General features: G+C 30.8%; 2 protein-coding genes across 2 annotated transcripts in view; one reads left to right on the plus strand and one right to left on the minus strand.

The window, feature by feature from the left end:
• Positions 1 to 6,640: 6,640 nt before the first annotated feature.
• On the minus strand, positions 6,641 to 12,188 carry LOC140450692 (aurora kinase C-like). The gene is made up of 6 exons (XM_072544361.1): positions 11,956 to 12,188; positions 11,703 to 11,894; positions 11,514 to 11,648; positions 11,005 to 11,255; positions 7,359 to 7,498; positions 6,641 to 6,869 (listed from the first exon to the last, which is right to left on the minus strand). The coding sequence occupies exons 1-6, from the start codon at positions 12,093 to 12,095 to the stop codon at positions 6,774 to 6,776; spliced, it is 954 nt and encodes a 317-aa protein (XP_072400462.1). The 5' UTR covers positions 12,096 to 12,188; the 3' UTR covers positions 6,641 to 6,773.
• A 426-nt stretch (positions 12,189 to 12,614) lies between these two features.
• The window catches only part of mura (ring finger protein murashka), a 30,125-nt gene continuing 18,194 nt past the window's right edge, over positions 12,615 to 24,545 (plus strand). Inside the window, exons 1-3 of the mRNA XM_072544357.1 lie at positions 12,615 to 12,955; positions 13,016 to 13,199; positions 13,259 to 13,383. Of these exons, the coding sequence (XP_072400458.1) occupies positions 13,024 to 13,199; positions 13,259 to 13,383 (301 nt within the window). The 5' untranslated portion in view covers positions 12,615 to 12,955; positions 13,016 to 13,023. The remainder of the gene's footprint in view (positions 12,956 to 13,015; positions 13,200 to 13,258; positions 13,384 to 24,545) is intronic.

Genomic DNA, 24,545 nt, shown 5'->3' on the forward strand with positions numbered 1-24,545 from the left:
TTGGTTATTCATTTCTTCATCATTACCGTCTTCCGCGTCATTAGCTTTGCTTACTCTCTTGCATCAAGTTTCTCCGTACTTTCGGTGCTGGTCTCATCTTATTTTTCGTTTGAAGCTGTAGGGGTCGGTCACAATTTTTTTCACACGTTAAGTTCTTAAGCTTTGCCAAGGTTTCAGTATGAGTCTGATTAAGGGATTTAAAAACTTGCACTACACTTCCTTCATCCCTCTCAGCTAACAAGATCTGCCGAAGCCTCTGTTTTCTGGATATTTTTTTTTTCATTTTTTCTATACCACCCAAGTCCGTTGAATGCAGTATGAAGGTCGCATTTAAGGGTATGAACATTAGTTGAATCTCATCATCAATTGGAGTTAAAACATCAATAATAAGAAAAAGGTCTGCCTTCCTTCTTGTGTTGTCTGTGTTTTTTTTTTATACTTGGAGTGGAATGTCCTTGTACATTTAAAATATTTGTATTCTTCCACGAGCTTTCTCCATTCTTGTAAACTAGAGGAAGTTGTTTAAGGAGTTACATAAGCCTTGTATTTTTAAAAAATATAATTTATTTTTTTTTATTCCATATGATGAAATTATAGTACTACTTCAAGAGTATAACAACTAAAAAAACAATTAAAATATGCTTTGTCACGATCCGGATTTTTGACGTCCGGATTACTGACACTCTAATGTATCTTGAATCATGTCAAGACACTTTTTGAGTCTGATGTTAAATATTATACTACTAAAAGGAATAGTGCTTTCTAGTACCAGCACTATCACTACAGTACATTCAACCAACGTACACCTCTAAACGATTAATGGAATTCGCAGAAAACCTTTCGTTGTAGTAAAAGGCACGGTAAACTGCACTGGAGTTCTCCATATTATTTTTAATTACTTACTTTGTTTAGAATATTTTTGGCTGTATTATCAATTAAAGTTAATTTGTATAAAATGAGGAGCAAAAATTCAAATGGAATTTTAAATATTATTGTTTATTTGGCTAATAATGAATGCATATAATGGTTAACCAGTTGTACAATTATTTCGTAAATAACGTAATAGTGTACTTACTGATTATTTAAATTTATAAATCATCATCATCGTCACTAAATTCACTAGCGCTATCACTATGTAAATCTATAATCACTGGAATAATTTCACTAATTTTATTTTCCCACTCTTCTATTAATTTTTCACATTTATTTACAGTTTTGGCCCATATTTCTGGAGTTGCATTTTTAAGAGCTTCTTGACACATTTCCCTACACGCAGCGATACGGCGGTAACCGTAGTATTTGATGTCCATAACTTGATACAATTTGGTCAACTATATAAACTGTTGGTTATTCATTACGTTTCGAAATTTTCAGTAACTCTTGATTTGACGCCGTATTCCGGAAAATTGATATTATTTTTAACTAACCAATTTTTTATGCTCGGTACATTCCACGACTGTTTTGGTTGTTTCTCCAAAATGTCCGAATGGTAAGGTGCATTATCTAAAACTATAACTGATGTTTCACTCAGACTAGGTAACAATTTCTCCTCAAGCCATTTAACAAACATATCTTCATTCATGTTTTTATGGTAATCAGCAGATTTTGATTTTGAAGAAAAAATCAAATCTGCGTTTTCTATAAAGCCTTCTTTCCCCCCTGCATGAAAAATGATGTCTTTTGCCTTCGCTATATGTGTGTTTTATTGATTTTATGCTGTCGTCTTGCCAAATTCTTTTAATTCCACCCTTTGCAGATTTAAGTCTAGTATATTCTCTCAAAAATTTAATTCTTGTGTGAACCACACTACTCCTTTCGCATAAAAGTAACCTTTTTCCTTATTATACTACATATATATATATATATATATATATATATATATATATATATATATATATATATATATATATATATATATATATATATTACTACTATATATCTACCAGATTACAAATTTATAAAAATAAAAAATCTGAGTGTTAATGCAGTGAGTAACACAAAATACCTTGGTGTTCAAATCGACTCGTATCTACGATGGGATATACACATAAACCAAACGTGTAAAACATTGAGATGTCTATTGTACAAAATGCGATATTTACGTAATATACTGGATATCCATCATCTGAAGGTTATTTACTATTCTTTGGTAGAATCGCGTCTACGTTATGGAATCCTTAGTTGGGGTGGAGTTGCAAATACATACCTCCACCAATTAGACATAATTGGTGGATACCCTACTAATGATCTTTATACCGAAACTCAAATGTTAGATACAAGACAGTTATATATTCTTACAATAATCACCAATTTATACAAAAATAAACACTTACTCACACCATTAGGGCATACCTATCATACGAGAAATAGAGCACAGTCTTTTGTCAAATTAAATATTGCAAAGAAAACAGTTGGTAAACGAAATTTTGAGTATTTACAAGGAAGAATCTACAATTTGCTCCCTGAAATTTACAAAACATACCTAATCACTATAAACTCGCAAAAAATGATTAAGACATTGTTTACTAGGTATTTGAAACAAAATCATAGACAACTGTTCAGCCACCTTTTTGAGACCAATTAGGTCATAACTAACGTCAAATCAAGAATAAATTACGAAATCTTAAAAATTTATATATGCTATTATCTTGGTTGATTGCATGCATGAATTGTCTCTCTCTTGTTAATTAATTAATAAAAATTTTTTTGTTATTTTTTTTTTGTTTTATCTTAATATAGGTAATAATTATAACTAATAAAGTAGTAAAACTCGCCTTGCTGTAGGACCAATATAAATAAGCAATTTAAAAAAGGCCCATGCTCAACTTAATTGTTTTAATGGGCACTACTGTTTATTTACCTTGAACCAATTACAGAACTACAAAGTAAAAGTAATATTTTTTAAAATTTTATTGTCATTTAATTATTTTATTGTAATATTATTAATTGTATATTTCATGGAAATAAACGTTATTATTATTATTATTATTATATATATATATATATATATATATATATATATATATATATATATATATATATATATATATATATATATATATATATATATATATATATAAACTATAACTATACTATAACCTTTCTAATTATTTTCTTTTTTGAATTTAAATCCTAAATCTCTCAACACTTTCCAAAGGCTAGTTCTCTTAATTTCAGAAATTTGTCTTTCTCTTATTTTGGCCAGTAAAGTATCTAAACTGACATGTTAATTGTTTTCACGCATTCAATACAAAATATTGCGAATTTCAAATTTTTCTCCATCAGGTAAGTCATTGTTCATAGAATGTTTACGAGTTGTTTTCTTGTATTCGTGATATCCAGTCCCAGTAAGATCTTTTTGAGAATCTCTGACAGTCTTCATTACAGTTTTTAACTTACTTTCACTTATCCCGATGGGTCACAAACGCGTTGATTTATACATAATAATGACTTTAAAGGTCCATCATTGTCTTTTTCCATGTTAAGTATTTATGCAAATTTGCAATTAATTTAACAATATCCAACTTACCTCTAGGCATGATGGTCACTTGAAACTACACGTTTGAATTACAATATACTGAGTTTAGATCAATATGACAGACACTTTCTAACTGTTGTGCTTGAGAGGTAAAATATAATATAACCGCTTACAAAGATCCTAAACACATTAAGCAAATTAGCCTAATGATCATTAGGAATGCCGATTGTAATTTAATTATGTTTGATAAAAAGTTTAGAAATGGTTTGAAACCGTACATAAACAAATTAAAATGTTTCCCACAATTATTTTATTTTTAGTGCAAGTATTTTCATTTGAAAATAAAAAGTTAAATATATTTACCAAAACCCTAACTTTAACCCGTAATCGCAGACGTCTCAAAAACGGTAGACTATAACAGACATATGGCCAATCTAACCACCAGTATTTAAATTGACAAAATGTTATAGTTTATTTCGAAGTATTTTTAAAAAAAAATTATTAAACAAGTAGATGAAAAAAATTTACGTTAAATAACATTATGCAAGAATACTATTTATTAAAAAAACAAAATATGCAAAACTATGAACAACGGGTTAATGACATATATTTATTTTATATGAAATGAAAGAGGGGACAGACTTGTCGAATTCTGCCAAAGCGAGGAGATGGTAATAATGAATACAAATTTTAAATTACCTAAAAGAAGACTTTATACCTGGAAATCACCTGCGGATTCAGAAGACAACATTGTTCGAAACCAGATAGATTACATTTTAATAAAATCTAGATATAAAAACGCTATAAAGTCTCTGAGACCATACCCCGGAGCTGACATAAACTCAGACCATAATCCATTAGTAGGCGTAATGCAGATAAAATTGAAGAAGATCCAAAAACAAACAAATATACCACGGTTTGATGTCTCAAAGATAAAAGAAGAACCTATACGTCAGAGCTTAAAACAAGAAATAAATGATAACTTAAAGAAAATCAAACAAGACGTGATAAAAACAACAGATGTTAATGACAAATGGAACATGGTACAGGAAACTTTAATAAAGGTAGGAGAAAAGCTACTACAGACAAAAATAAGAAAAAAACAGAGATGGATGACTTCAGAAATCTTAGATCTAATGGAGGAAAGAAGGAAACATACAGGCAGGAGTAAGGCAAAATACAAGGAACTACAGAGATTGATAGGCAAGAAAATAAAAGAGGCCAAATCCACCTGGCTTGCTAATCAATGCAGTGAAATAGAGGCATATGCTAAACAGTATGATAGCTTTAACATGCATAAGAAAATAAAGGAAATGACAAATACACTGAGAAAAAAGAAAGATGCCCTTCTGAAAGACGCCAATGGAAAATTCATTATAGAAATTTAAAAAATGGAAGACATACATAACAGATCTGTTTGTTATGTCAGACAGCGAAACGGGGCCAGAGATCATAATAGAGGAAATCGAACAAGCAATACGAAACGCAAAAAACGGAAAAACTGTAGGTCCAGACGAAATACCTGCGGAACTACTGAAATGTCTAGACGATGAAACTCTACCTGTACTTCTGGACCTATTTAATGAAGTATATAAAACTGGAAACATCCCACAGGAATGGTTGGTGTCCACCTTTGTAGCAATACCAAAAACGGTATATGCCAAAGATTGTTCGGACTATAGGACAATATCACTAATAAGCCATACCCTCAAAATATTTCTAAAGGTGATTAATGGAAGATTATATAGAAAACTAGAAGATGATACTCAGTTTGGGTTGCGCAAGGGACTTGGAACGAGAGAGGCATTGTTTGCTTTTAATATCCTCTCTCAAAGATGCTTAGATATGAACCTAGATATTTATTCCTGTTTCATCGACTTCGAGAAGGCATTCGACAGGGTCTGACATGAAAAACTAATAGAAGTACTGAGAAACAAAGATATAAACAGACGAGACTTACGAATCAATCTGTATTGGAATCAAAAGGCCAATATAAAGATAGAAGAACACAAGACCGAAAATATAGATATAAAGAGAGTAGTAAGACAGGGCTGTGTTCTGTCACAATTACTGTTTAACGTGTACAGTGTAGCCATATTCCAGGAAGCGATAGCGGATCTGGGTGATGGAATCTCTGTAAACGGAAGAATAGTAAATAACATAAGATTCGCTGATGACACCGTTATAATGGCAGACACCCTGGAATCGCTACAAGAATTGGTAAATAGAATTAACGATTATTGCATTAGATACGGACTAAAAATAAATAAGAGAAAAACTAAATTTATGATTGTCTCAAAAACGCAACATGGAAATGAAAGATTAATGATAGAGCAAACCCAAATAGAAAAAGTAGAGACATACACATATCTGGGAACCTGGGTTGATGACAAAAATGACCAAAGCAGAGAAATCAAAGCCCGAATTGAAATTGCAAGGCAAGCATTTGTGAAAATGAAGACAATGCTTACCAACAGAGACCTTCAGTTGCATCTCAGATTGAGGGCTCTAAGATGTTACATATTTGCTATCTTACTATACGGAATGGAAGCTTGGACATTGAAGAAACAACACATAAGAAAAATAGAAGCGTTCGAAATGTGGTGTTACAGAAGAATATTAAAAATTCAGTGGGTTCAAAGGATTACCAATGCTGAGGTACTACGACGTCTAAATAAGAGAACAGCATAAAAAGAAGAAAACTAGAGTATTTGGATCACATAACCAGAGGAGAAAAATATAAGCTGCTGAGAATTATTATGCAAGGAAGGATCCAAGGAAGAAGAAGCATAGGAAGAAGAAGAATAGGAAGAAGACGCATCTCCTGGCTGAGGAACCTTAGAGAATGGTTTAACTGTAGTTCACTACAACTTTTCAGAGCAGCAGCCAACAAAGTGGCCATAGCCGTTATGATATCCAACCTCCGATAGGATATGGAACTTTAGGAAGAAGATTTATTTTATACCTAAAATTTAGCAAAGTGTTAAACATTATGGAGAACACCAGTGCAGTTTACCGTGTCTTTTACTACAACGAAAGGTTTTCTGCGAATTCCGTTAATCGTTTTGAGGTGTAAGTTGGTTGAATGTACTATACATATTTTACTTCCACAATACGAAATTAGTATGCCTTTGTTTTGTAGGTGATATTAAAAAACGAATCAAAAATATTGTGTTGTATAATTGGCAGCATAAGTTCTACAATATAGGTAGTACAATTAATTAAAAACTACTGAATAATAAAATACATAAACTAAAAAGTAAAACCATTGACTAAAACCGATATTACTAAAAACTTATGATGAAGAATTCTTTTCTTTGTGTTCTAAAATCCACGGATGACGCATAACATCCGGAAGTGAAAGACGATGATCACTTCTATGTACCAAAAGCTAAAAAAAAAACATTAATGTAACTTGCTATACTGCTGTCAGATTTTATAGATTGGTGATAAATAGTGACCATTGTAAAGGGAATGGTAAACACATAAAACAAATTTAGTAGTTAGCCATATAGCTATAGCCATATAATGTTGTTTAGTAATACAAAAAAAAGTCGAGGGCGATCACCAACCCGAAGGGGTGATATAGTTGAAACATTACTAAAGACAAATTTCGTCAATCCCTTAAGAGCAACCCAATACAGGGATAGATTCACAGTTTATCTTCTTTTATTCTACTATAAATTATTTTATCCCATAAGAACTTCTAAAATGTTATTTTATAAAAAAAAAAAGACAAAAGCATTCCAGAACCTGTATCGTTACTCTAATTTAAACAACGGTCAATTACAATTTTCATAAACTTCATTACAATTATTGTAGAAAGCAAATTTATTTTATAAAGTAATGACTGATAAAACTGTAAAATATAAATCCATACCTTTGATATCAGATCTTTAGCTCCTGCAGAAATATATTCTGGGTAGTACACATAACCCTTTTTAATTTTTTTATATGTTTCTTCTTGTTCCTTACTTTCAAAAGGGGGACTTCCAACCAAAAATTCATAACATAGAATACCTAAAAAATGATACTTAATGCATGAGAATTATTTGTAATGCGGATAAAGTCATAGGAGTATACTGTCGAACATAAAACTAAGGAACCCCATAATTTTAAATTACTTTCTTAATTTATAATTAACATTAAACTAAAATAGTTTACTGATTGTTTGCAAAAAAAGTTATGGGTGTTTAACATCCATTGAAAGCAATAAAAATGAACAGTTTTACTTTGATATAATAATGATAAATTTTACTTTCTTTTATTTTACTGTGCTAAGACATAACAAACAATTTGAAAAATTTAAGGACTTCAGTAACGAGTATTTCTCCCTTTCTTTTAGCAGTAATAGATTGCAAGGGTAGAGGCATGCTTTCAATCAGACTTTGCATCACAATCTTCAGAATATTGTGTACTATTTCTGCACCAGTATGTCGTGAGCTACCTAGAATTTTTGGAGGCCTGCGTTTGTCTTCCTTCTGCGTCAAGAATAACCATTTGGTAAAACATGGTTTTCTAAAACCTTTGTCCGTTACCAATGCATAGTCTTTCATAGAATGTCTTTCTCTTTAAAAATAAATTAAGATCATATCTCATGGAACAGACAAGACATTTTTGTAATATCATTATAGTAGCATAAGTTATAAAGCCATATTCACTTAAACTTTCTTAAAAAAAAAAAACTTTTTATTTTAAATCTACTACACTAATATGATTAATACATAAGTACTGTATTCATACCAAGGGTTTCTACTAAAATTTTAATTATGGTTATTTATGATTCAAAAAGCAGTATATATTATTGTATTGTATACATTGTATTGTTTATTTTATTTAGCATATCTACCATAACATAATTTGTGTATTTGCAGATCTCGTTAATACTTATTAGTATCTAAGTTTAATTTTATTATACATCTTTGATTGTTGTATCTAAATTTTCAACCTACTTGTTTTTTTATGGTTAAATTTTATCTTATATATATTTATAGTTTAGTATAGTATATTGTATTTTTATTTATTGTATGTTACATTTACCGAAACAGGTGTTCCCACACCTCTCGGAGACCTTCGAGTTAATTTATTCACATATTTTTAATTATTGAAACAAATTTTGTATTATTGTTGAATAAATTATTATTATTATTATTATTATAGTCATCTTTACATTCTCGACAAAGACTAATTCCGCTCGAGCGTAAAAAGATATGCGTCTTCATGCCATAACTGATCCCCCACACTCTAACACGACAATTGCTACTCAATCCAAGTGTTCTCGTAAACAATTCTCTATTTCGAAAAGACGATCCACCAGCATAAATTCACCTCCTAACTATACACTCACTTGGGTGTATTGGAATCTTGGAATTATTACAGTGGATAAGAGTATGGAATTGTTAGGTGCTCTTAAAAGAAGGAGAGTACAAATTGCTTGCCTCCAAGAGACGACATTGAAAGGACATAGGGAAAGAACTATATGAAGAATGTAAATTGTGGTATGTAGGGAAAAGTAACAATAGGAATGGAGTTGGTATAATTGCTGATAGATAAATAAAGAATAACAGTAGAAATTGTAAGAACGAGTGATAAAATAATGACAGTGAAATTTATACTTGATAAAGAAATGCTAAATGTTGTGTGTGAGTGTGTGTATGTTCTTCAAATCGACCTGGGTAAGAATGAACAAGAAGCTTTTATGATCTAGTAAGATACAAACTGAGTGATATTTCATCAGAGTCATATTACGAGGTGATTTAATGACCATATTGACCAATACAAGAAAGATATGAAGCAATACATGGAGGACTAGGCTTTGGGACTAGAAATGAAGCTAGAGATGATGTTGAAATTAGCAGCATTTTTAGATATGGTGATCATTAACACATTTTTTCAGAAGAGATAAAGTCAAGTTATCACAAGATATATATGAAGGTAGTGAGACTGTGAGCCAACACCGTAAGTTGCTTGTGTTGGACATCAACTTAAAAAACGAACAAAATATTGGAGAGGAACATAAAAAATCAAGTGGTATAACATTCCAAATGAAAGAAATGTGATCTTGGACTTACTTGGGAAATAGACACATGCAGTAGAAGGTGGCAAAACTAAAAAAAAAATCTATAAAACTGCCATAAGACCAGCTATGATGTATGGAATTGATGTTCTTAAAAAGAAACAGGAACAACAAATGCATGTGGAACAAATGAGAATGCTTAAAAGCGTGACTGGAATGACAAAAAAGGATAAAATTAAGAATGGTCAAAATTCTCATGGAAACTAATTAGGAGTGGCACCAATTGATGTCAAAATGAGAGACCATAGGTTAAGATGGTTCGAGCATGTTTAACATGGAGACAAAGGAGAAGGATTGAAGTGTAAGAACTTTCTATAGGGCACCAGAACTGAGATGCTCTAAGATCAGTTTCAAAACTGTGAAATAGATGTTTTAAACTATGAAAATCGATTATATCCTAATTGACAAGAGACATTTCACAAATCTAATAGACATCAGAAGTTACAGAGGTGCAAATATTGACTTAAGACACTTCAGGCAGTTGCAAGATTGCTTTTAGGGAATTTCTAATGTCAAAAATGAGAAAGCACCAGGTAGATAAAATACAATTTATATATCCTGAAAAACAAAAACATAGAGAAACAGTTTTACTGTCTTGTAAAAAACTCTACAACAAACCTTGATAGTTGATCAATCAGGTACAGAAATGTGGAAAACTACAAGGAAACTTTAAAATCAACATCCAAAAATACATTGGGTCTATTGCACATAAAAATAATGCATAAAAAGAATGAGTCATTGTGGATGAATTGAGATTTGAACAGGAAAAAGGAATGAAAGTCATAAAATAACACTTCAGAATGGCTTGAATATAATACAAGTCAAAAATAAACAAATTTTATAATGCCAGATGAATATTATACAAAAGGAATTTAAATCAAGAACTAACATATTAAAGAATAAGTAGAGCAAATTGCATGCCAGCAAAGAAAATATCCTGATGTGATGGGCTGAACACTTCTGAGAATCACTGAAAGGGAACCTGCTAATAATACAAACCTAGAGATCTGAAATAAGGAATAGGTTATAGAAACCATCACATAAGATAAAGTAAATATGGTCAAAAAAGACTAAAAACCTACAAATCCCCAGCCACTGACGAAATCCTAACAGAGAATAGATAGTCAGTATCACATATAGGATAGAATAGTTTGTAAAATTCCTACAAAAAGGGGAAACCAACTGAAAAGCAATATGTATTTAGGAATATCATGTTTGACAATACCTTAACACCACTTCAAGATATTAACCCATCAATGGCCAAAGTACCGAAAATGAAACGATTGTAGAATGCATATGCACATCTAAGACTGTTAATTTAAATCTTACTACTAATGACCAAAACTTATAAGCTGTGAGTGTCAGCTCACATACACTGTTATATGTATATACTGGCATTTAACTACATTATTTGGTTCAAGAAAAACCAAGCAAAAAAGTCAAAACTTACCTAAACACCAATGGTCTACATAATGTTTGTATGATTGTCCCCCAACCATCTCTGGTGGCAGGTAGTCCAAAGTACCACACATTGTCTCCCTGTTTAAAGAAGGTGCATGAACAGACCATCCAAAATCAGCAAGCTTAACATCTCCTGTAATTGTTAATAAGAGATTCTCTGGTTTGATATCTCTGTGAATAACATTATTTTGATGACAATAGTGAAGTGCATCTGCCACTTGATATACATACTTGGCAGATCTGAAAAAATCCTAATAATTATCACCAAAACTTTATATTATAATAATATATATCTATGTAAAATTTCAATATTTTATAATATTCATTAACACTAGTAGTAATTTCATATTTGCTGTGATATACACCATCATAAGTCAATATTGTGATAGATTATCACTAAATATACAGGCAAAGAATATAGACGCATATGCCTCTATATTCTTTGATATAGGGTTTGCAAAGTTTTTACCAAATTATTAACTAAATGATCTCACTTACAAATATTCATTAAATCTGCCTCCTTCACTAGATTTTAGATGTTTATAGAGCTCTCCTTTCCCAGCATACTCTAATACGAGATATATTCTATGTGAATCATGAAACCATGCTAACATTTGTAGAATATTTGGGTGCCTGAAAGTATTTGTTTTAAAATACAGTATTGCATAAAACATACTATAAACTTACCTCAAATGACTCTGTATCTCAATTTCTCGTAACGTTTGTCGCTCAACTCGTCCTTTGACAATTTCTTTTTTGAACAGCGTCTTTAAAGCCACAACGAATCCAGTTTTTGTTTCTCGTGCAATATACACTCTACCAAATTTTCCTCTCCCGAGTCTTCCTCCAAGTTCGAAATCATTTATTGACCATTTGTAACTTAAATTATTTAAAGTTAATGAAAAACTGTATGAAGTATTTTAATTAAATTAAACCTTACTTTCCATTTCCAAAAGCATCATGGGATATCATACACTTAACTAAGTGTCGCATTTCTAGATCTATTTGTTTGGGTATTTTTAATTTTGATACATATTGTTCTACTTGCTTGTTAATTCTATTTTCTTTGTTAGAAGACATCTTTAGAGTTATAAATTATTTTCTTGGTCTTGTCTTATGCACGAAAACTTGATTCCGTTAGAACCTTCAAATTTAAAAATCTGACACTTGACACTTCGAAGTGGGGAGACATTTTAATAGATTGAAGAATAATATCGAAAGAATAATCAGATCAGAACAATGGTCCTCAATTTAATTATGTTTTATTAACGTTTGTCCATATTAGTACGTTTACTATACAGACATAACTCAACAGAAAAGAATTTATTAGAAGATACAAAACCTTAATTTATATACAATTGGCTAGATACAATTTAATAAATCAATGACGTCATATTTTTATAAATAATAATATATTCCCTCTACATTATGTATTAGATATACATCTGTTCAAACATTATGTATAAATAAGTATTTTCACATTCCAAATCTTAAATCTAACGAAATAAACTGAAAATAAAAAATTAAAAGTTATTTTGGGTGAGTCCTGCGTTTTAAATTTGGCGGGCGTGGCGTCACCAGTAAAAATCGACAAAAGACAACAGTTAGTGTGGCAACACTGCTGAGATAAGCACAAGATAAATAAAAGGAAAAAATAGTGGTTCCCTACGTCTCTAATTTTTCGATTATATAGTTAAAAATTTACATTTATTTAAGTGTTTATCTCATCCTAAATAGTTATAGCAATAATAGAAATAAGAATTGTGTGTTTTTTCTCGTAGAAATTGTGAAATGCCTTTGGATCAATAGCATGATATACAATAGTGAAATGACTGTTTCCCCTCTTGCTCAATAATTAGTGATTGTTTGAATGGTGATAGAGTTCGTCGAATAATTTTATTATTCGTCATTATTCTAAGGAGTATTATCGTGGAAATAGCGTGAGTACAAATATTTGGGTAGTGGCTTGTAGTTATTATTAGACTATGTTTGCGTTTTAGGTAGGATAATGAATTCCAATAACCACAACCCACATCGCAGAAACTCTTCTAATTTCAACAGACACAACAATAATCATCCAAATCGCTCTAACCATCCAATTAACCATCCTCATAACCACCAAAAATGGCCAGGCAGATATCCCAAGGAATATAATAGAGAGTATGAAACTAATTTTAATAGACGGTGAGTCCTTGAAGTCAACTGCTTTTTTAAATCTAATTTTCTCCAAATATGTATTTTAGTGAATGTCTTGTTGCTCCTAATGGCAGTCCTAAAGAGCCAAATCACTTGCATAGCTATCCAAAGAACCCCCAGCTGAGTCCAGGGGCCAGGAACAACCTTCCACATTACAACAACGAAGCTTCAGGTAAGTGACATTGGCTGGAGGTCACCAAAAGTATCTTTAAAACAATTTTATTAAATACCAAACAATTAATTTTAATTTTTGTAATTCTTTGTTTTGAAAACAATGTAGTGACCTTGAAAATGTGATTCAACTCTACAACCTTCAGCTGTATGGATTTCAACTTAAAGTACCTTGGAACCTAGTACTTTAAGAATAAAAAAATAACATTTAATGATTAAGGTTTGGTGCCATCAGCATGATTTATTATTGATAAAGTTGTAGAAGTGGAAATAATTTCTTCATGTAATTAATTTAGTATTAAAATTAATGGAATCACTGATTTGGATTTAATTCCACAAATAATGCAAGTAATGGAAAGTTATGATCATAAGACATATTACCACTTTTACACAATTCATTTAATGCTGATATGTGTAATTGTTGTTAAAATATCAAATGAATTAACAATTTTTTTTAAATACCAACACATATACAATTATTACTTAATGCCTTTTTTAACCATCTCTTAATTGACTATCTCAGTATTTACTGAGACAGAGCACTCCAAATCAATAATGTTAATAATTTTCTGTTTATATATTATAAGACCTTTTAATATTGTTGAAGTCACGTTTTCCCAATGACTGACTATAATAATCTATATTTATGGTAAACATTTTTATTATTATTGACAACATTATCACAGTCCCTGTGGCTAATATTTGGGCTGCACAAATCTGGAATTTGTATTGATATATAATTATATTGATAACAAAACGCACTGACGTAGTCAAATGAATTACATGACACTAATACATAATACATAGACAGATAATAATTATGCGACTTGTAGATTTTAAAGTGGTCTTTGGTATACAAGACTTTGACACTATGATGTGAAACATCTTTTATGTGTACCAATTTATAAGAAGACCAAATTCTAAAACATTTACACTGTTCTTAATAATCCAGTGAAAAATAACTTTTTCACCATATATTTGATTTTTTTGATAATTTTCCTAATCCTTAGGCAGAGACTTCCTAGTTATATTTCCCCATATTGTGTTTCTATCTTAAATATTACATCCTACTCCTACTCTCCCCATGAACTTAATTTTCAGAGGTGCTTTGTGAAATTATGTGATTAGGATTTCTCTCCATCAGTCTTAACCCATGCTCCCTCATTTGGCATTAATTGGTGCTACACTGTTTTGGTGTGCCATATGCATTCTGGATGTTGGATGTATGTATGTATGTATGGATGTTCTAGTGTAATGTGAATTTTGTTCATTCTACAAAACAAATAAGAATTTTCTCACTTCAGATCTCTCCATACAGGTAATATTTTCTTGGATAATATATTGGAGTAACCTGCACTTTTCTTTGTTTTTATTAATTTGCACAAAATACTCCAGTTGACATTTTATTGTAAACAATAGTTTCCATTTATTTTCTACTTACAGCTCTTACTCTAGTTTTGTTTTTTGCCATGAAGCATTATCATTATTGTATTATGCATTTTTTTATTCTTTATAATTTTAGTGTTGCACATAATTAGTCTGATAGAGGTCTTTTAGTATTTAGATTTCAGTCAAAACAATGCACAACTACCCCCTTTCATTTTGTTAATCGTGCTTTAATTCTACTACAAGCATTTTCATTGATTTTCCTGTTTACATCTATTTTTCTATAATACCAATCATATGTATCAAACAATTACTTTCATAAAAATCATTTCACTGAAGTTACTATTTTAGTTTTAGTAGTAATTTCATGTCCCAATTCCAGCTATTTAGGTTCTGCCTAGAAAAGTTTCAGTTCTTTTTCTTCAAGAAACTCCCTTCCAATTTTCTTGTTATCTGATCTAGCAGTAATGAGAATGCATGCTGTTTAGCATTGAGCCCTGATGCAATTGTTCTCTCATAAGAAATTTATCACTCCCTTCTACATAATTTCTAACACTAGTTGTTGCTCCATTTTACATATCCACATATCCCATATCATTTTCACATACAGGAAACTCCTTCCTTTATCATTATTTTTTTTAATAATATGTAATTTTAGCACTTATCTTTTGATATAAATTAGATTGTCTTGTTTCTACTCAGTATAAAAATAAACTAATCTATGTACAACAGTAAAGATGATAAAATGTATCATAATTTGACCCACATTGTAGCTATATTCTAAGAGCTACTCCATCACTCTACTCTCATTTCAGTCATCTAAATGCAAAATCTGATGTGTCCAATAAAACTAATTTGAAGTACATCTGAAAAAACTTATAGATAGAAACATTATTTCTCTTTGAACTAATCTGCATCAGTTGTTTGGCTATTTCTCCACAATAAGTAGTCTGATAAATCTACTACATCAGAATTTTGCATGATACAGTTTTGAATATGTCATATTTTGACCACAAACTCTTGCTTAAAATGGTAACAATCAGAAAAACATTTTTGGTATCTTTATTAAACAAAAATACATGTGCTCACGGACATAGAGCAATAATATAATGTAAGTGTTGTTTCAAATAAAATTTTTCAGATTTGTTGTTGTCTGCTTCCTCTTCCCTCAAAGTATCTTGATATGTTAAGCAAACAGTTTCTTATGACGTAGATGCTGTACCTTTTTTGTCAAAGTCTTTCTTGAAAAATGATATGTTTCATCGTTTTGCCAAGAGTTGCTGCAGTGCTTTTCAATTAGTTTACTTATACTGTTATTTTTATCTGCTTTTAATGGTAAACATACCTCCTATAGGTATGTATATACATACGGCTATAGGTTTCATGCCAGTTTCTGTCCCCTTCTTGGCAAAGATTTATTGGTACTGAGATTGTTTTTATAGAAACTCCTTCCTCTAATTGCAATGCCATTTGGGAGTTTTTGAAATTGCTGGTGGCTTCATAATAAGCTGAACCTTAGTTTTCTGTTCAGGAACAAGGTATCGACTCTACAACCTGTAAACTTTATTCCATTTAAAAATTTGGTCAAAAACTCTGTCTTGTGGAATGTATGAATGTCCTATAATTGGAAAATTACTTCAACTTTTTCTATGCCTGGGAGACTCAAATTTTGTAGCCAGTTCTATAAATTTTATGAGTGTAGACTGACATTTAAAATAGCTTCAAGCATTTTTTCTGACAGAACGGTTCATTCTACACAAAAATTGCCAAACAACATTTTTTTCAAAATTATCCCAGCTACATTTTTTGTTTGAAACAAACATTCTTATCATTACATCCTTAGAGGTATCAGTGGCAAACTTTTTTGCATCTCTTTTGGGGCCTCAAAATTAACTCTCAGCAAAACTTAGCTTGTTCATATTTTTATAGGTTCAGGGGCATTTTCGTCTATGACGACTGGAGTATATACACCAATATGACTTCATCACAAATTAGTATGAGTAATTTTTTTCATACTGTTTATTTGTAAAAACTATATTAGGTTAGGTTAGTAATATAAATAACAAAAATACTTGTGAACATATAATTAAGATAAAAAAAAAATACTAAAGAAAGTATAGTTATTGAAAAAAAAAAGAATGAAGTAAAATTTGAAAATCAATTTTTTTAAATGATTATTATGATACATGTACACAAAGGAACAACGAAGCAGTGTCGTTATTGAGTATGTAAGAGTGATACACGCTACAAATCATTTAAAGGCAATACATATTTTAAATTGCATGCATTAGTTTAAATTTGCCAAAGCCAAAAATATCTTTATAAGCTATTGTGTGCTACAGCTATAATAATTTATATTGTTCTGAAGCTGAAGCACATCTTGTGGCATGTTAAAGTAATTACTATTTAAATGGGAATAAGCCACAATTAAAGGTTCATCATCATCACTGGCTCGACAACCCTTTTTGGGTCTTGGCCTGTTCAAGGATTCTTCTCCATTCCGATCTGTTTCGTGCTTTTTTTCTCCAGTTTTTTATTTTTAAGGTTGTTATATCATTTTCTATTTGTTCTAAGTATCTCAGTTTCGGTCTTCCTCTTGTTCTTTTTCCTACTGGCATCTGTTTGAATATTTTGTTTGGTATTTCGCCTTCTTCCATTCTTTCTACATGTCCTATCCAACGCAGCCGTCCTATTTTGATGAATGTTATAATATCCGGATCCTGGTATATTTTGTATAGTTCAGAGTTGTATCGTCTTCGCCATATTCCGTTTTCTTTTGTGCCCTTATATATGTGTCGCAAGATTTTTCTTTCGAAGGTGGCTAACAACGTTTCCTCTCTTTTAGTAAGTGTCCAGGTTTCTGAGCCATATGTGAGTACCGGTCTTATTAGGGTTTTATATATTTGGCATTTTGTCTTTCTTGCGACGTTATCTGATCTTAGGTGTCTAATTAAGCCATGGTAACATTTATTTGCAATAAATATTCGCCTCTTCACTTCCTCCGTAACGTTATTATCAGACGTGACTAGGGATCCCAAGTATATAAAGTTTTTTACCTCCTCTATGTTGTATTCTCCTATTGTTATATTTTGTGGCTGCCTTATTTCTGCGTTTTTTCTTACCTGCATATATTTTACAATTAAAGGTTAAAGTACATTTTTTATTGATGTTTCAATTTCCACTTCGGAAATCATTCTCAAACTACAAACATTAGTAAATTGATAAATTTACTAAATTGATAAATTTACTAATGTTTGTATTTTGAGAACGATTTCTGAAGTGAAAATTGAAACGTCAATAAACATACTTTAACCTTTAATTGTGGCTTATTCCCATTTAAATAGTAATTATTATAAAGTATTAATTGAGCTATTTTATAATAATATTGTTAATTAATATATTTTGGCAAGTAATGAAAATCAATTGACATCATTAATTAGAATAAATTTTTTTAGATATTTGTATAGCTCGTCAAAACTTTTTTCACGAGGTTCAAAAATCCGGATATATAAGACTATAATACGACCAGCAGTCGCGTATGGAAGCGAAACATGGACGCTAACAAAAAGAGAAATAAATAAATTGCTGGTGTGGGAACGTAAAATTCTTCAAATGATATGTGGCCTTTGCAGAGACAGTGTGACAAACGAATGGAGGGGCAGATACAATAACGAGCTAGAGTCTCTATTCGGAAAAGAAAATCTAGTCATATATAAAAAGGCCAATAGACTCAGATGGACATGGCATGTGATACACAGTAACAACAATCGCCTTATAAACAATGTGTTCTGGGAAAGCCCAGAGGGAAGTAGGTCTGTAGTAGTAATAATGTACAGTACAAGTAGTGGGTACAGTACAAGGACAAGTAATGATGCCAAACCTCTCAATTGTTGTTTAAATCTAGTTTCTGAAAACATCTGTCTTGTCAGGTTTTGCATTTAGAAGACGGCCATTTGATCTTTCTCTTCAATATAAATTGTTAAATACTTTATTAATAATGAGCCATATGAAGTAGGTGATAATGGTTATTGTAAAAGAAGAATTGGAAGAAAACCTAACAAATATTTTAACAGCTACTTATTTATGTTTGTTTTTTTAAAAAGAAAGGAATGGAAAGTAATTTATTAACATATGAATTGTGAAAACCATAAGTCTTTAAACCTGGGAACTTAAATCACAAGAGAACAGCAACAAAATCCAGAAAAAACTATTGTAGATTAGTCCAGTTTATGTATAACCAATAACAATAATAATAAATAAATACCTGTTCATATATTTTTAATTTAAAAACAAAAATTATTATTTTTTTATTTAATGCTATTTTTCTATTGCTAATTGTAATTGATGCTATTATTGAAGCGAAGCTTCTATACTGGCTTGTATTACTGTTTCTCTATAGTAATTGGTTGAGGCGAGCGTCACGGAAGAAGCGCCATGAAACACTAACAGTTTGAAGAGTCCATTTACGCGACTAGGCTTGTCCGTTCTACAACATGTAACCTTTTTCAATTTCATTAAAATCTATTAAAAATTCATAAAAATAATAAATAAATAATAAAAATACAGAAAACATAGTATGAACCTTCCCGCTAGTCTACAGTACAGCCTAATATGCACCACGTTTTTTTTTTAATTTTATGTGTCATATAATTATCCTTTACACAATTTTTCTAAATAAATATTTTTCTTTTAATTAAAATCCGTTTCATTCAAAATTCAACATTTAAAAATATTCCATTATGTTATCATGTCCTTAAAAAATTGTATCTGAGTGATATAAAATTGTATTGTGTAAAGTATAATGAATGGTTCATGGTTCAACAATTTGTTTCCAGATTGTTCCAAATGGGTAATATCATTTTGATAATCACACTTTAAAAAAAGAGTTAATATTGTGTTATAACTTGTATTTTGCAGTACAGTGTACAAATACTTTTTCATAATATGTTTTTTTTTAAACAATGAGTATAATCAGGTATTTTTGGACAGTCACAACTACTCTAATTGACATACGATAGAATCTACCTCAAGTAATGATCAACAACACCATTACAAGCGAAGATAAGATGAGTAGTTGCAATCATGGGCTCATGTGGAACACATATCTTTTGAAAAAAAAATATCTTGAGTCATTGTTCAAAATTAATTTAATAAATGCTTAAAACCTTTCTAAATATCCAATTGCTATTTGTATTGTGCAATTACATTATTTTTGTCTTTTGTTTTTTTTTGTATTTAAACAAATTTAAAATAGAACAAAACACGAAATGATAATGGAATTAGTTAGATGCTACTTTTAACGGTTTCATTAAAGATCTATTATCAAGTTTGCCTCAATACAAAAAAAAATATAAAATATACCTGCTTTCAACACTTCTGCGAGTTCATATGTAGCAGCAACAAAAACATCACCGAAGCCACCTATCCAAAGAAAGAACAAGCGATTTTACTCCTTACCAGCAGTTTCCTAAGACAGTCTCAACTTGTTTGATTATGTGAAAGAAATGGGTGATATTGTCGAATCCAAGAACATCTGTTTCGTCTCGAGAATCTCCGACAACAGGGTCTGTATGTATCTAATTAATAAACATATAGTAGATGAACTTGTAAAATCTCATCCTACTATACAAATCGGTTCCCTAACTTTAAATATACGTAAACTGGCCTCCAACAAAAAGAATCCTAATATTTAACGTATCTCCGTTTATTGCGCACGAAATTATTGAAAATGCGGTTACAAGTCTAGGGCTCTGAAGTTTCGTTTCTTAAAGCAGCCATTCCGGGGGAAGAATTCTCATACATTCTTAGCTTTAGACGTCAAGGTTATATATTTCTCTCTTTCGAAACCTTCTAGCTTCAAACCTCCCTTGTGATCTCTTTCAAATACAATGAAAACCGTATCTTCCGTCCTATTCATGCTGTGTTTTCCAAAACATAAACCAAGAACAAACGTAAACGGTCAATTGTGACTCAACCTTATCTGAAAAAACAAAAACAATCTTTACATGAACTTCATGAAAAAACTCCGCAGTAGTGGAAATCTTCCACCGTAAACTCCATCTAAACACTGCATTAAAAGGTCTTGCAATAACAACATGGTGTCCAGAATCACAAATCCAGCTACAAATCACAACATGTAGCTTATACATTTCTCCTAACTATACATTGACAAGCTATTGACTATTATCAGTTATACACCGATCCAGATATTGTGAAATTCGTTAAAGTGCAGAGACTTAGATGGACTGGACACATTGCTAGGATGTCAGATCACGAATACACGAAGAGATTAACATTTTCAAAACCAGAGGGCACAAGAAGCAGAGGACGACCACGAATGAGATGGATTGATGATGTGGAAGAAGACCTACAGATTCTAGGGGTTAGAAGATGGAGGGAAGTTGCCAGGAATCGACAGGAGTGGCGACTTCTTTGTGAGCAGGCCAAGATCCACAACGGATTGTCGAGCCACTTATGATGATGATACATTGACAAGCACTGAATTATAAAACTTAATATCCCAAATTTCTGTCCGATTTATCATGTTTGGAAATCTTACATCAGTGTATTGATTATTCGCAAAAAAATATCTCCTTTTACCGACCATATCTCACTTTGTATTGTATCTAAAATATCTTGTAAAAAATGAATCTGATTCTTTTTTTATAAGCTTCAGTTTTGTTTGACATATTTTTTGAGTTATTCATGAAAACCCCTTAAAAACGTGACTTGGTTTAATGAAAATTCGCTGTTTTCAACTATAAATAGCTCAAAAAGCAATGACTTTCTAAAAAAACTCTACAGAACAAAAGTTTCTTAGAATTTAATCCGCTATCGATTCTCATTTTTGTTATTTGAGCACTTTCCCATCAACTCACCAAATTTGAAGAGAAATCGGTTCAGACCGACAAAATTGGGAGGTGAATAGCCCCAGTTACTGGAGTATTATATTTGTACAGTAGTATGACTACTACTACATATTCATGCGAGATGCTGAATAAAGTTGAGAAGCGGCTAGAAAGATTGGACCGAAAAATACTGAGACGATTTTTGGGAGGGGTAAAGAGTGAAGAATGATGGAGTACAAGAACCTACCATGAGGAATATTAGCAAGGAGCTTAAAATTACCACATATGTCAATGTACAAAGAATGAGATGACTGGGCTCACGTAGGAGGCCCATAGGAAGCATAAGAAGAAGGTCATGATACATAGAAAAGATTGAGAGTGACTTAAAGGAAGTAGGTTACTTAGACTGGAGAAGAGAAATAGAAGACAAAAGAATATGGTTGTCAAGATTTTTACCGAAAAATAGCATAAAGTTCAAATGTAACTTTTTCCCTTAGGCCTACAAAGTCTCTTGTATACTGTACATAAATAAGTATATATATTTTATATGTACATAATATAAATAAATAACCTGATTCATTATTTTTTTCAGCATCAAAAATATTTCAATTTAGTTCTTGCGTCTTCGGAACTAAAATTGGCTGTTGGTTGTGATATTTTATCAAGAGCATATCAAAATTTGTCTTACAATTGGGTCTAGGTTACATTCCTCAAATTTGAACATAATAATAGCAATACATAGCAATTATTGTACATAGGTATGTAGGTATCTATAAAAAATTTAGTAAATACCCAAATGGTGAAGATTTCGTTTAAGAAAGGAAAATATGAGAACTTACCGTAGTTCATAGAATATTCGATGTCGCTATTCAGTCGAATAAAATATATATTAAGTGTTGACGAAGAGCTTATGTACAGGGTGCGCCGAAGCTCTGGCTTTCATTGATTACTGCTAGACTATGGACTATATAAAAAATGTTTGAAACAAATCTGATGTATATGAAAGACTTCTACAATTTAAAATATTTTTAATTATACAGGGTCAGTCAGAACAAAGGAATGAACCAAAGTCGTGTTTTTTTAAATGGAACAACCTATATATTAAAACATTTTTTAATGTATTTTTTTAAAATATGAAGAGTTTATATAAGGTTTTATAGGCCTAAAGGTATTAAATTTTGAAATATTTACACTTTTCTTGAGAAAAACGGTAATATTTAAAACGCTGTGGATTAGGTTTTCAAGGTAATCAAAATGTAACTGATATGTCAAACATTTTCTAGCCTAGTGCTGTTTTTAATTTGCTATTTTAATTTAATATCTTTAAAACGCAGGCATATAATATACCTACAGTGTGATCACTACTTTCAAATACAAAATTTTCTAATTTTTTTTAAATAGAACACCCTGTATATTAGTATTGTATTTTATAGAAAAAATCACAACCTTTCTTTTGGTATGAGGTTTTACATGCCTAGTTTGTTTAATTTTGTAGATATTTGAGAAGAACTATAGATTTAAAAATATAAGTAATTTTATAAACATAATTCAAAATATGAAAATTAAAAAAAAGAGAGTATACTAGTAAACATTAGTGGAATTCATTACTCACAAACCTCATCATATTAGAAAATAATATTTACATACTAATAAATATAATCAATATTCATTAATTAATTATTCAATAAATGAACGACTAATTTTAAAATCTACTTTAGTAATTTTGAGCAAATAAATGAATTTATGATCGCTTCGCTTTACTAAACTTATCCTAAGTTAAATTGTATTTTTGAGAAAGATCAGTTAATAACTTTTTAATATCAATACCGACATTCTGAGAACGTATAAAGTATGAAACAAAAAACGTTAAATGTATGTATAACGTGTTAAATTTTTAATAAAATAAATATCTACTTGTGTCACAACAGCTGTTAATATGGTTGTGACATCATATTTTTATATTTTAAATATGAATTTTTCAACCCAAAGTTTACTAGTTTCAGAAACTGTTTACTAGCTTTAAACATGTACTAGCGGACCAACTCGACATCGACTTTTGATGTAAGTTTTGCTGATATTTAAGGGGGGCGGAGTCTAACGATCCATCGTTTCCGTCGCCTGGTGTAAATGTTCCAAAAATCCTAAAAATAAACTGTATCGACGCCATTTTTTTTAAATTGAAAATCGATACAGTAGTTTTTTAGGATTTTCAGGAAGATTTACATTAGGAAACGGAAACAATATGATTGTTAGACTCCGCCCCTCCTAAATAAAAAACGGAAGTAAAACCAGAAGTAACTTTTTTTTGCATATTTTAGATTGTAAAATGCCACGTTTAAGAAAAAGAAGTCGGTTAGAGAACTCTAACTAACTAACTAAATTTATATTTAAATATTATTTAAATTTAAAAAATACAGAAAACAATTCTTCAAGTATTAAACTCAAAACGTAGTCTAAATCTCTAAATATCAATCACAACACCTCACACACGCTGCACTTGTTGGAAATAGAATACTTTCTAACTAAACATAAAAATAAAAAAATACCAACTCATCAGATGGTGTAAAACAGACCCCATAAATTAAAATCGGAGACAGGAGGATCCCGAATTTTGAGTGGTCATTATCGTTATTCCTTAAGTGGAAACACTTGTTGGTGCATTCCAGCATTCGAGAATTGACGCGTTGTTGCATTGTGTATAATATTGAATTCCTATACTTTACTATAGGAAAAATTCATTTTATGGCCGCCATTTTTAAACCGGTTCGAATTTTTTAAATTTTAAACCTTAGGAGGAATCTACTCAACAATCTGTTTAATTATTCGAAAAAATTATTCTCCTATCTATCACCGTTTAGGAGTAGTATTGCGCACAAGAAAAGGGCTTAGCCTTTTAGTATATAAGATAAACAGAGATATCCGCGCAAAA

This window comes from Diabrotica undecimpunctata, chromosome 1, assembly GCF_040954645.1.
Source record: "Diabrotica undecimpunctata isolate CICGRU chromosome 1, icDiaUnde3, whole genome shotgun sequence".
Taxonomy (NCBI): Eukaryota; Metazoa; Arthropoda; class Insecta; order Coleoptera; family Chrysomelidae; genus Diabrotica; species Diabrotica undecimpunctata.

What these genes read in the sequence shown, in the direction of transcription:
- LOC140450692 (XM_072544361.1), bottom strand. Translation starts at nt 12,095, where the DNA reads ATGTCTTCTAACAAAGAAAATAGAATTAACAAGCAAGTAGAACAATAT. An exon ending in GGCAGATTTAATGAATATTT is followed by an intron (nt 11,256 to 11,513) that starts GTAAGTGAGATC and finishes GGATTTTTTCAG; the next exon opens with ATCTGCCAAGTATGTATATC. An exon ending in TGTAGACCATTGGTGTTTAG is followed by an intron (nt 7,499 to 11,004) that starts GTAAGTTTTGAC and finishes ATCATTTTTTAG; the next exon opens with GTATTCTATGTTATGAATTT.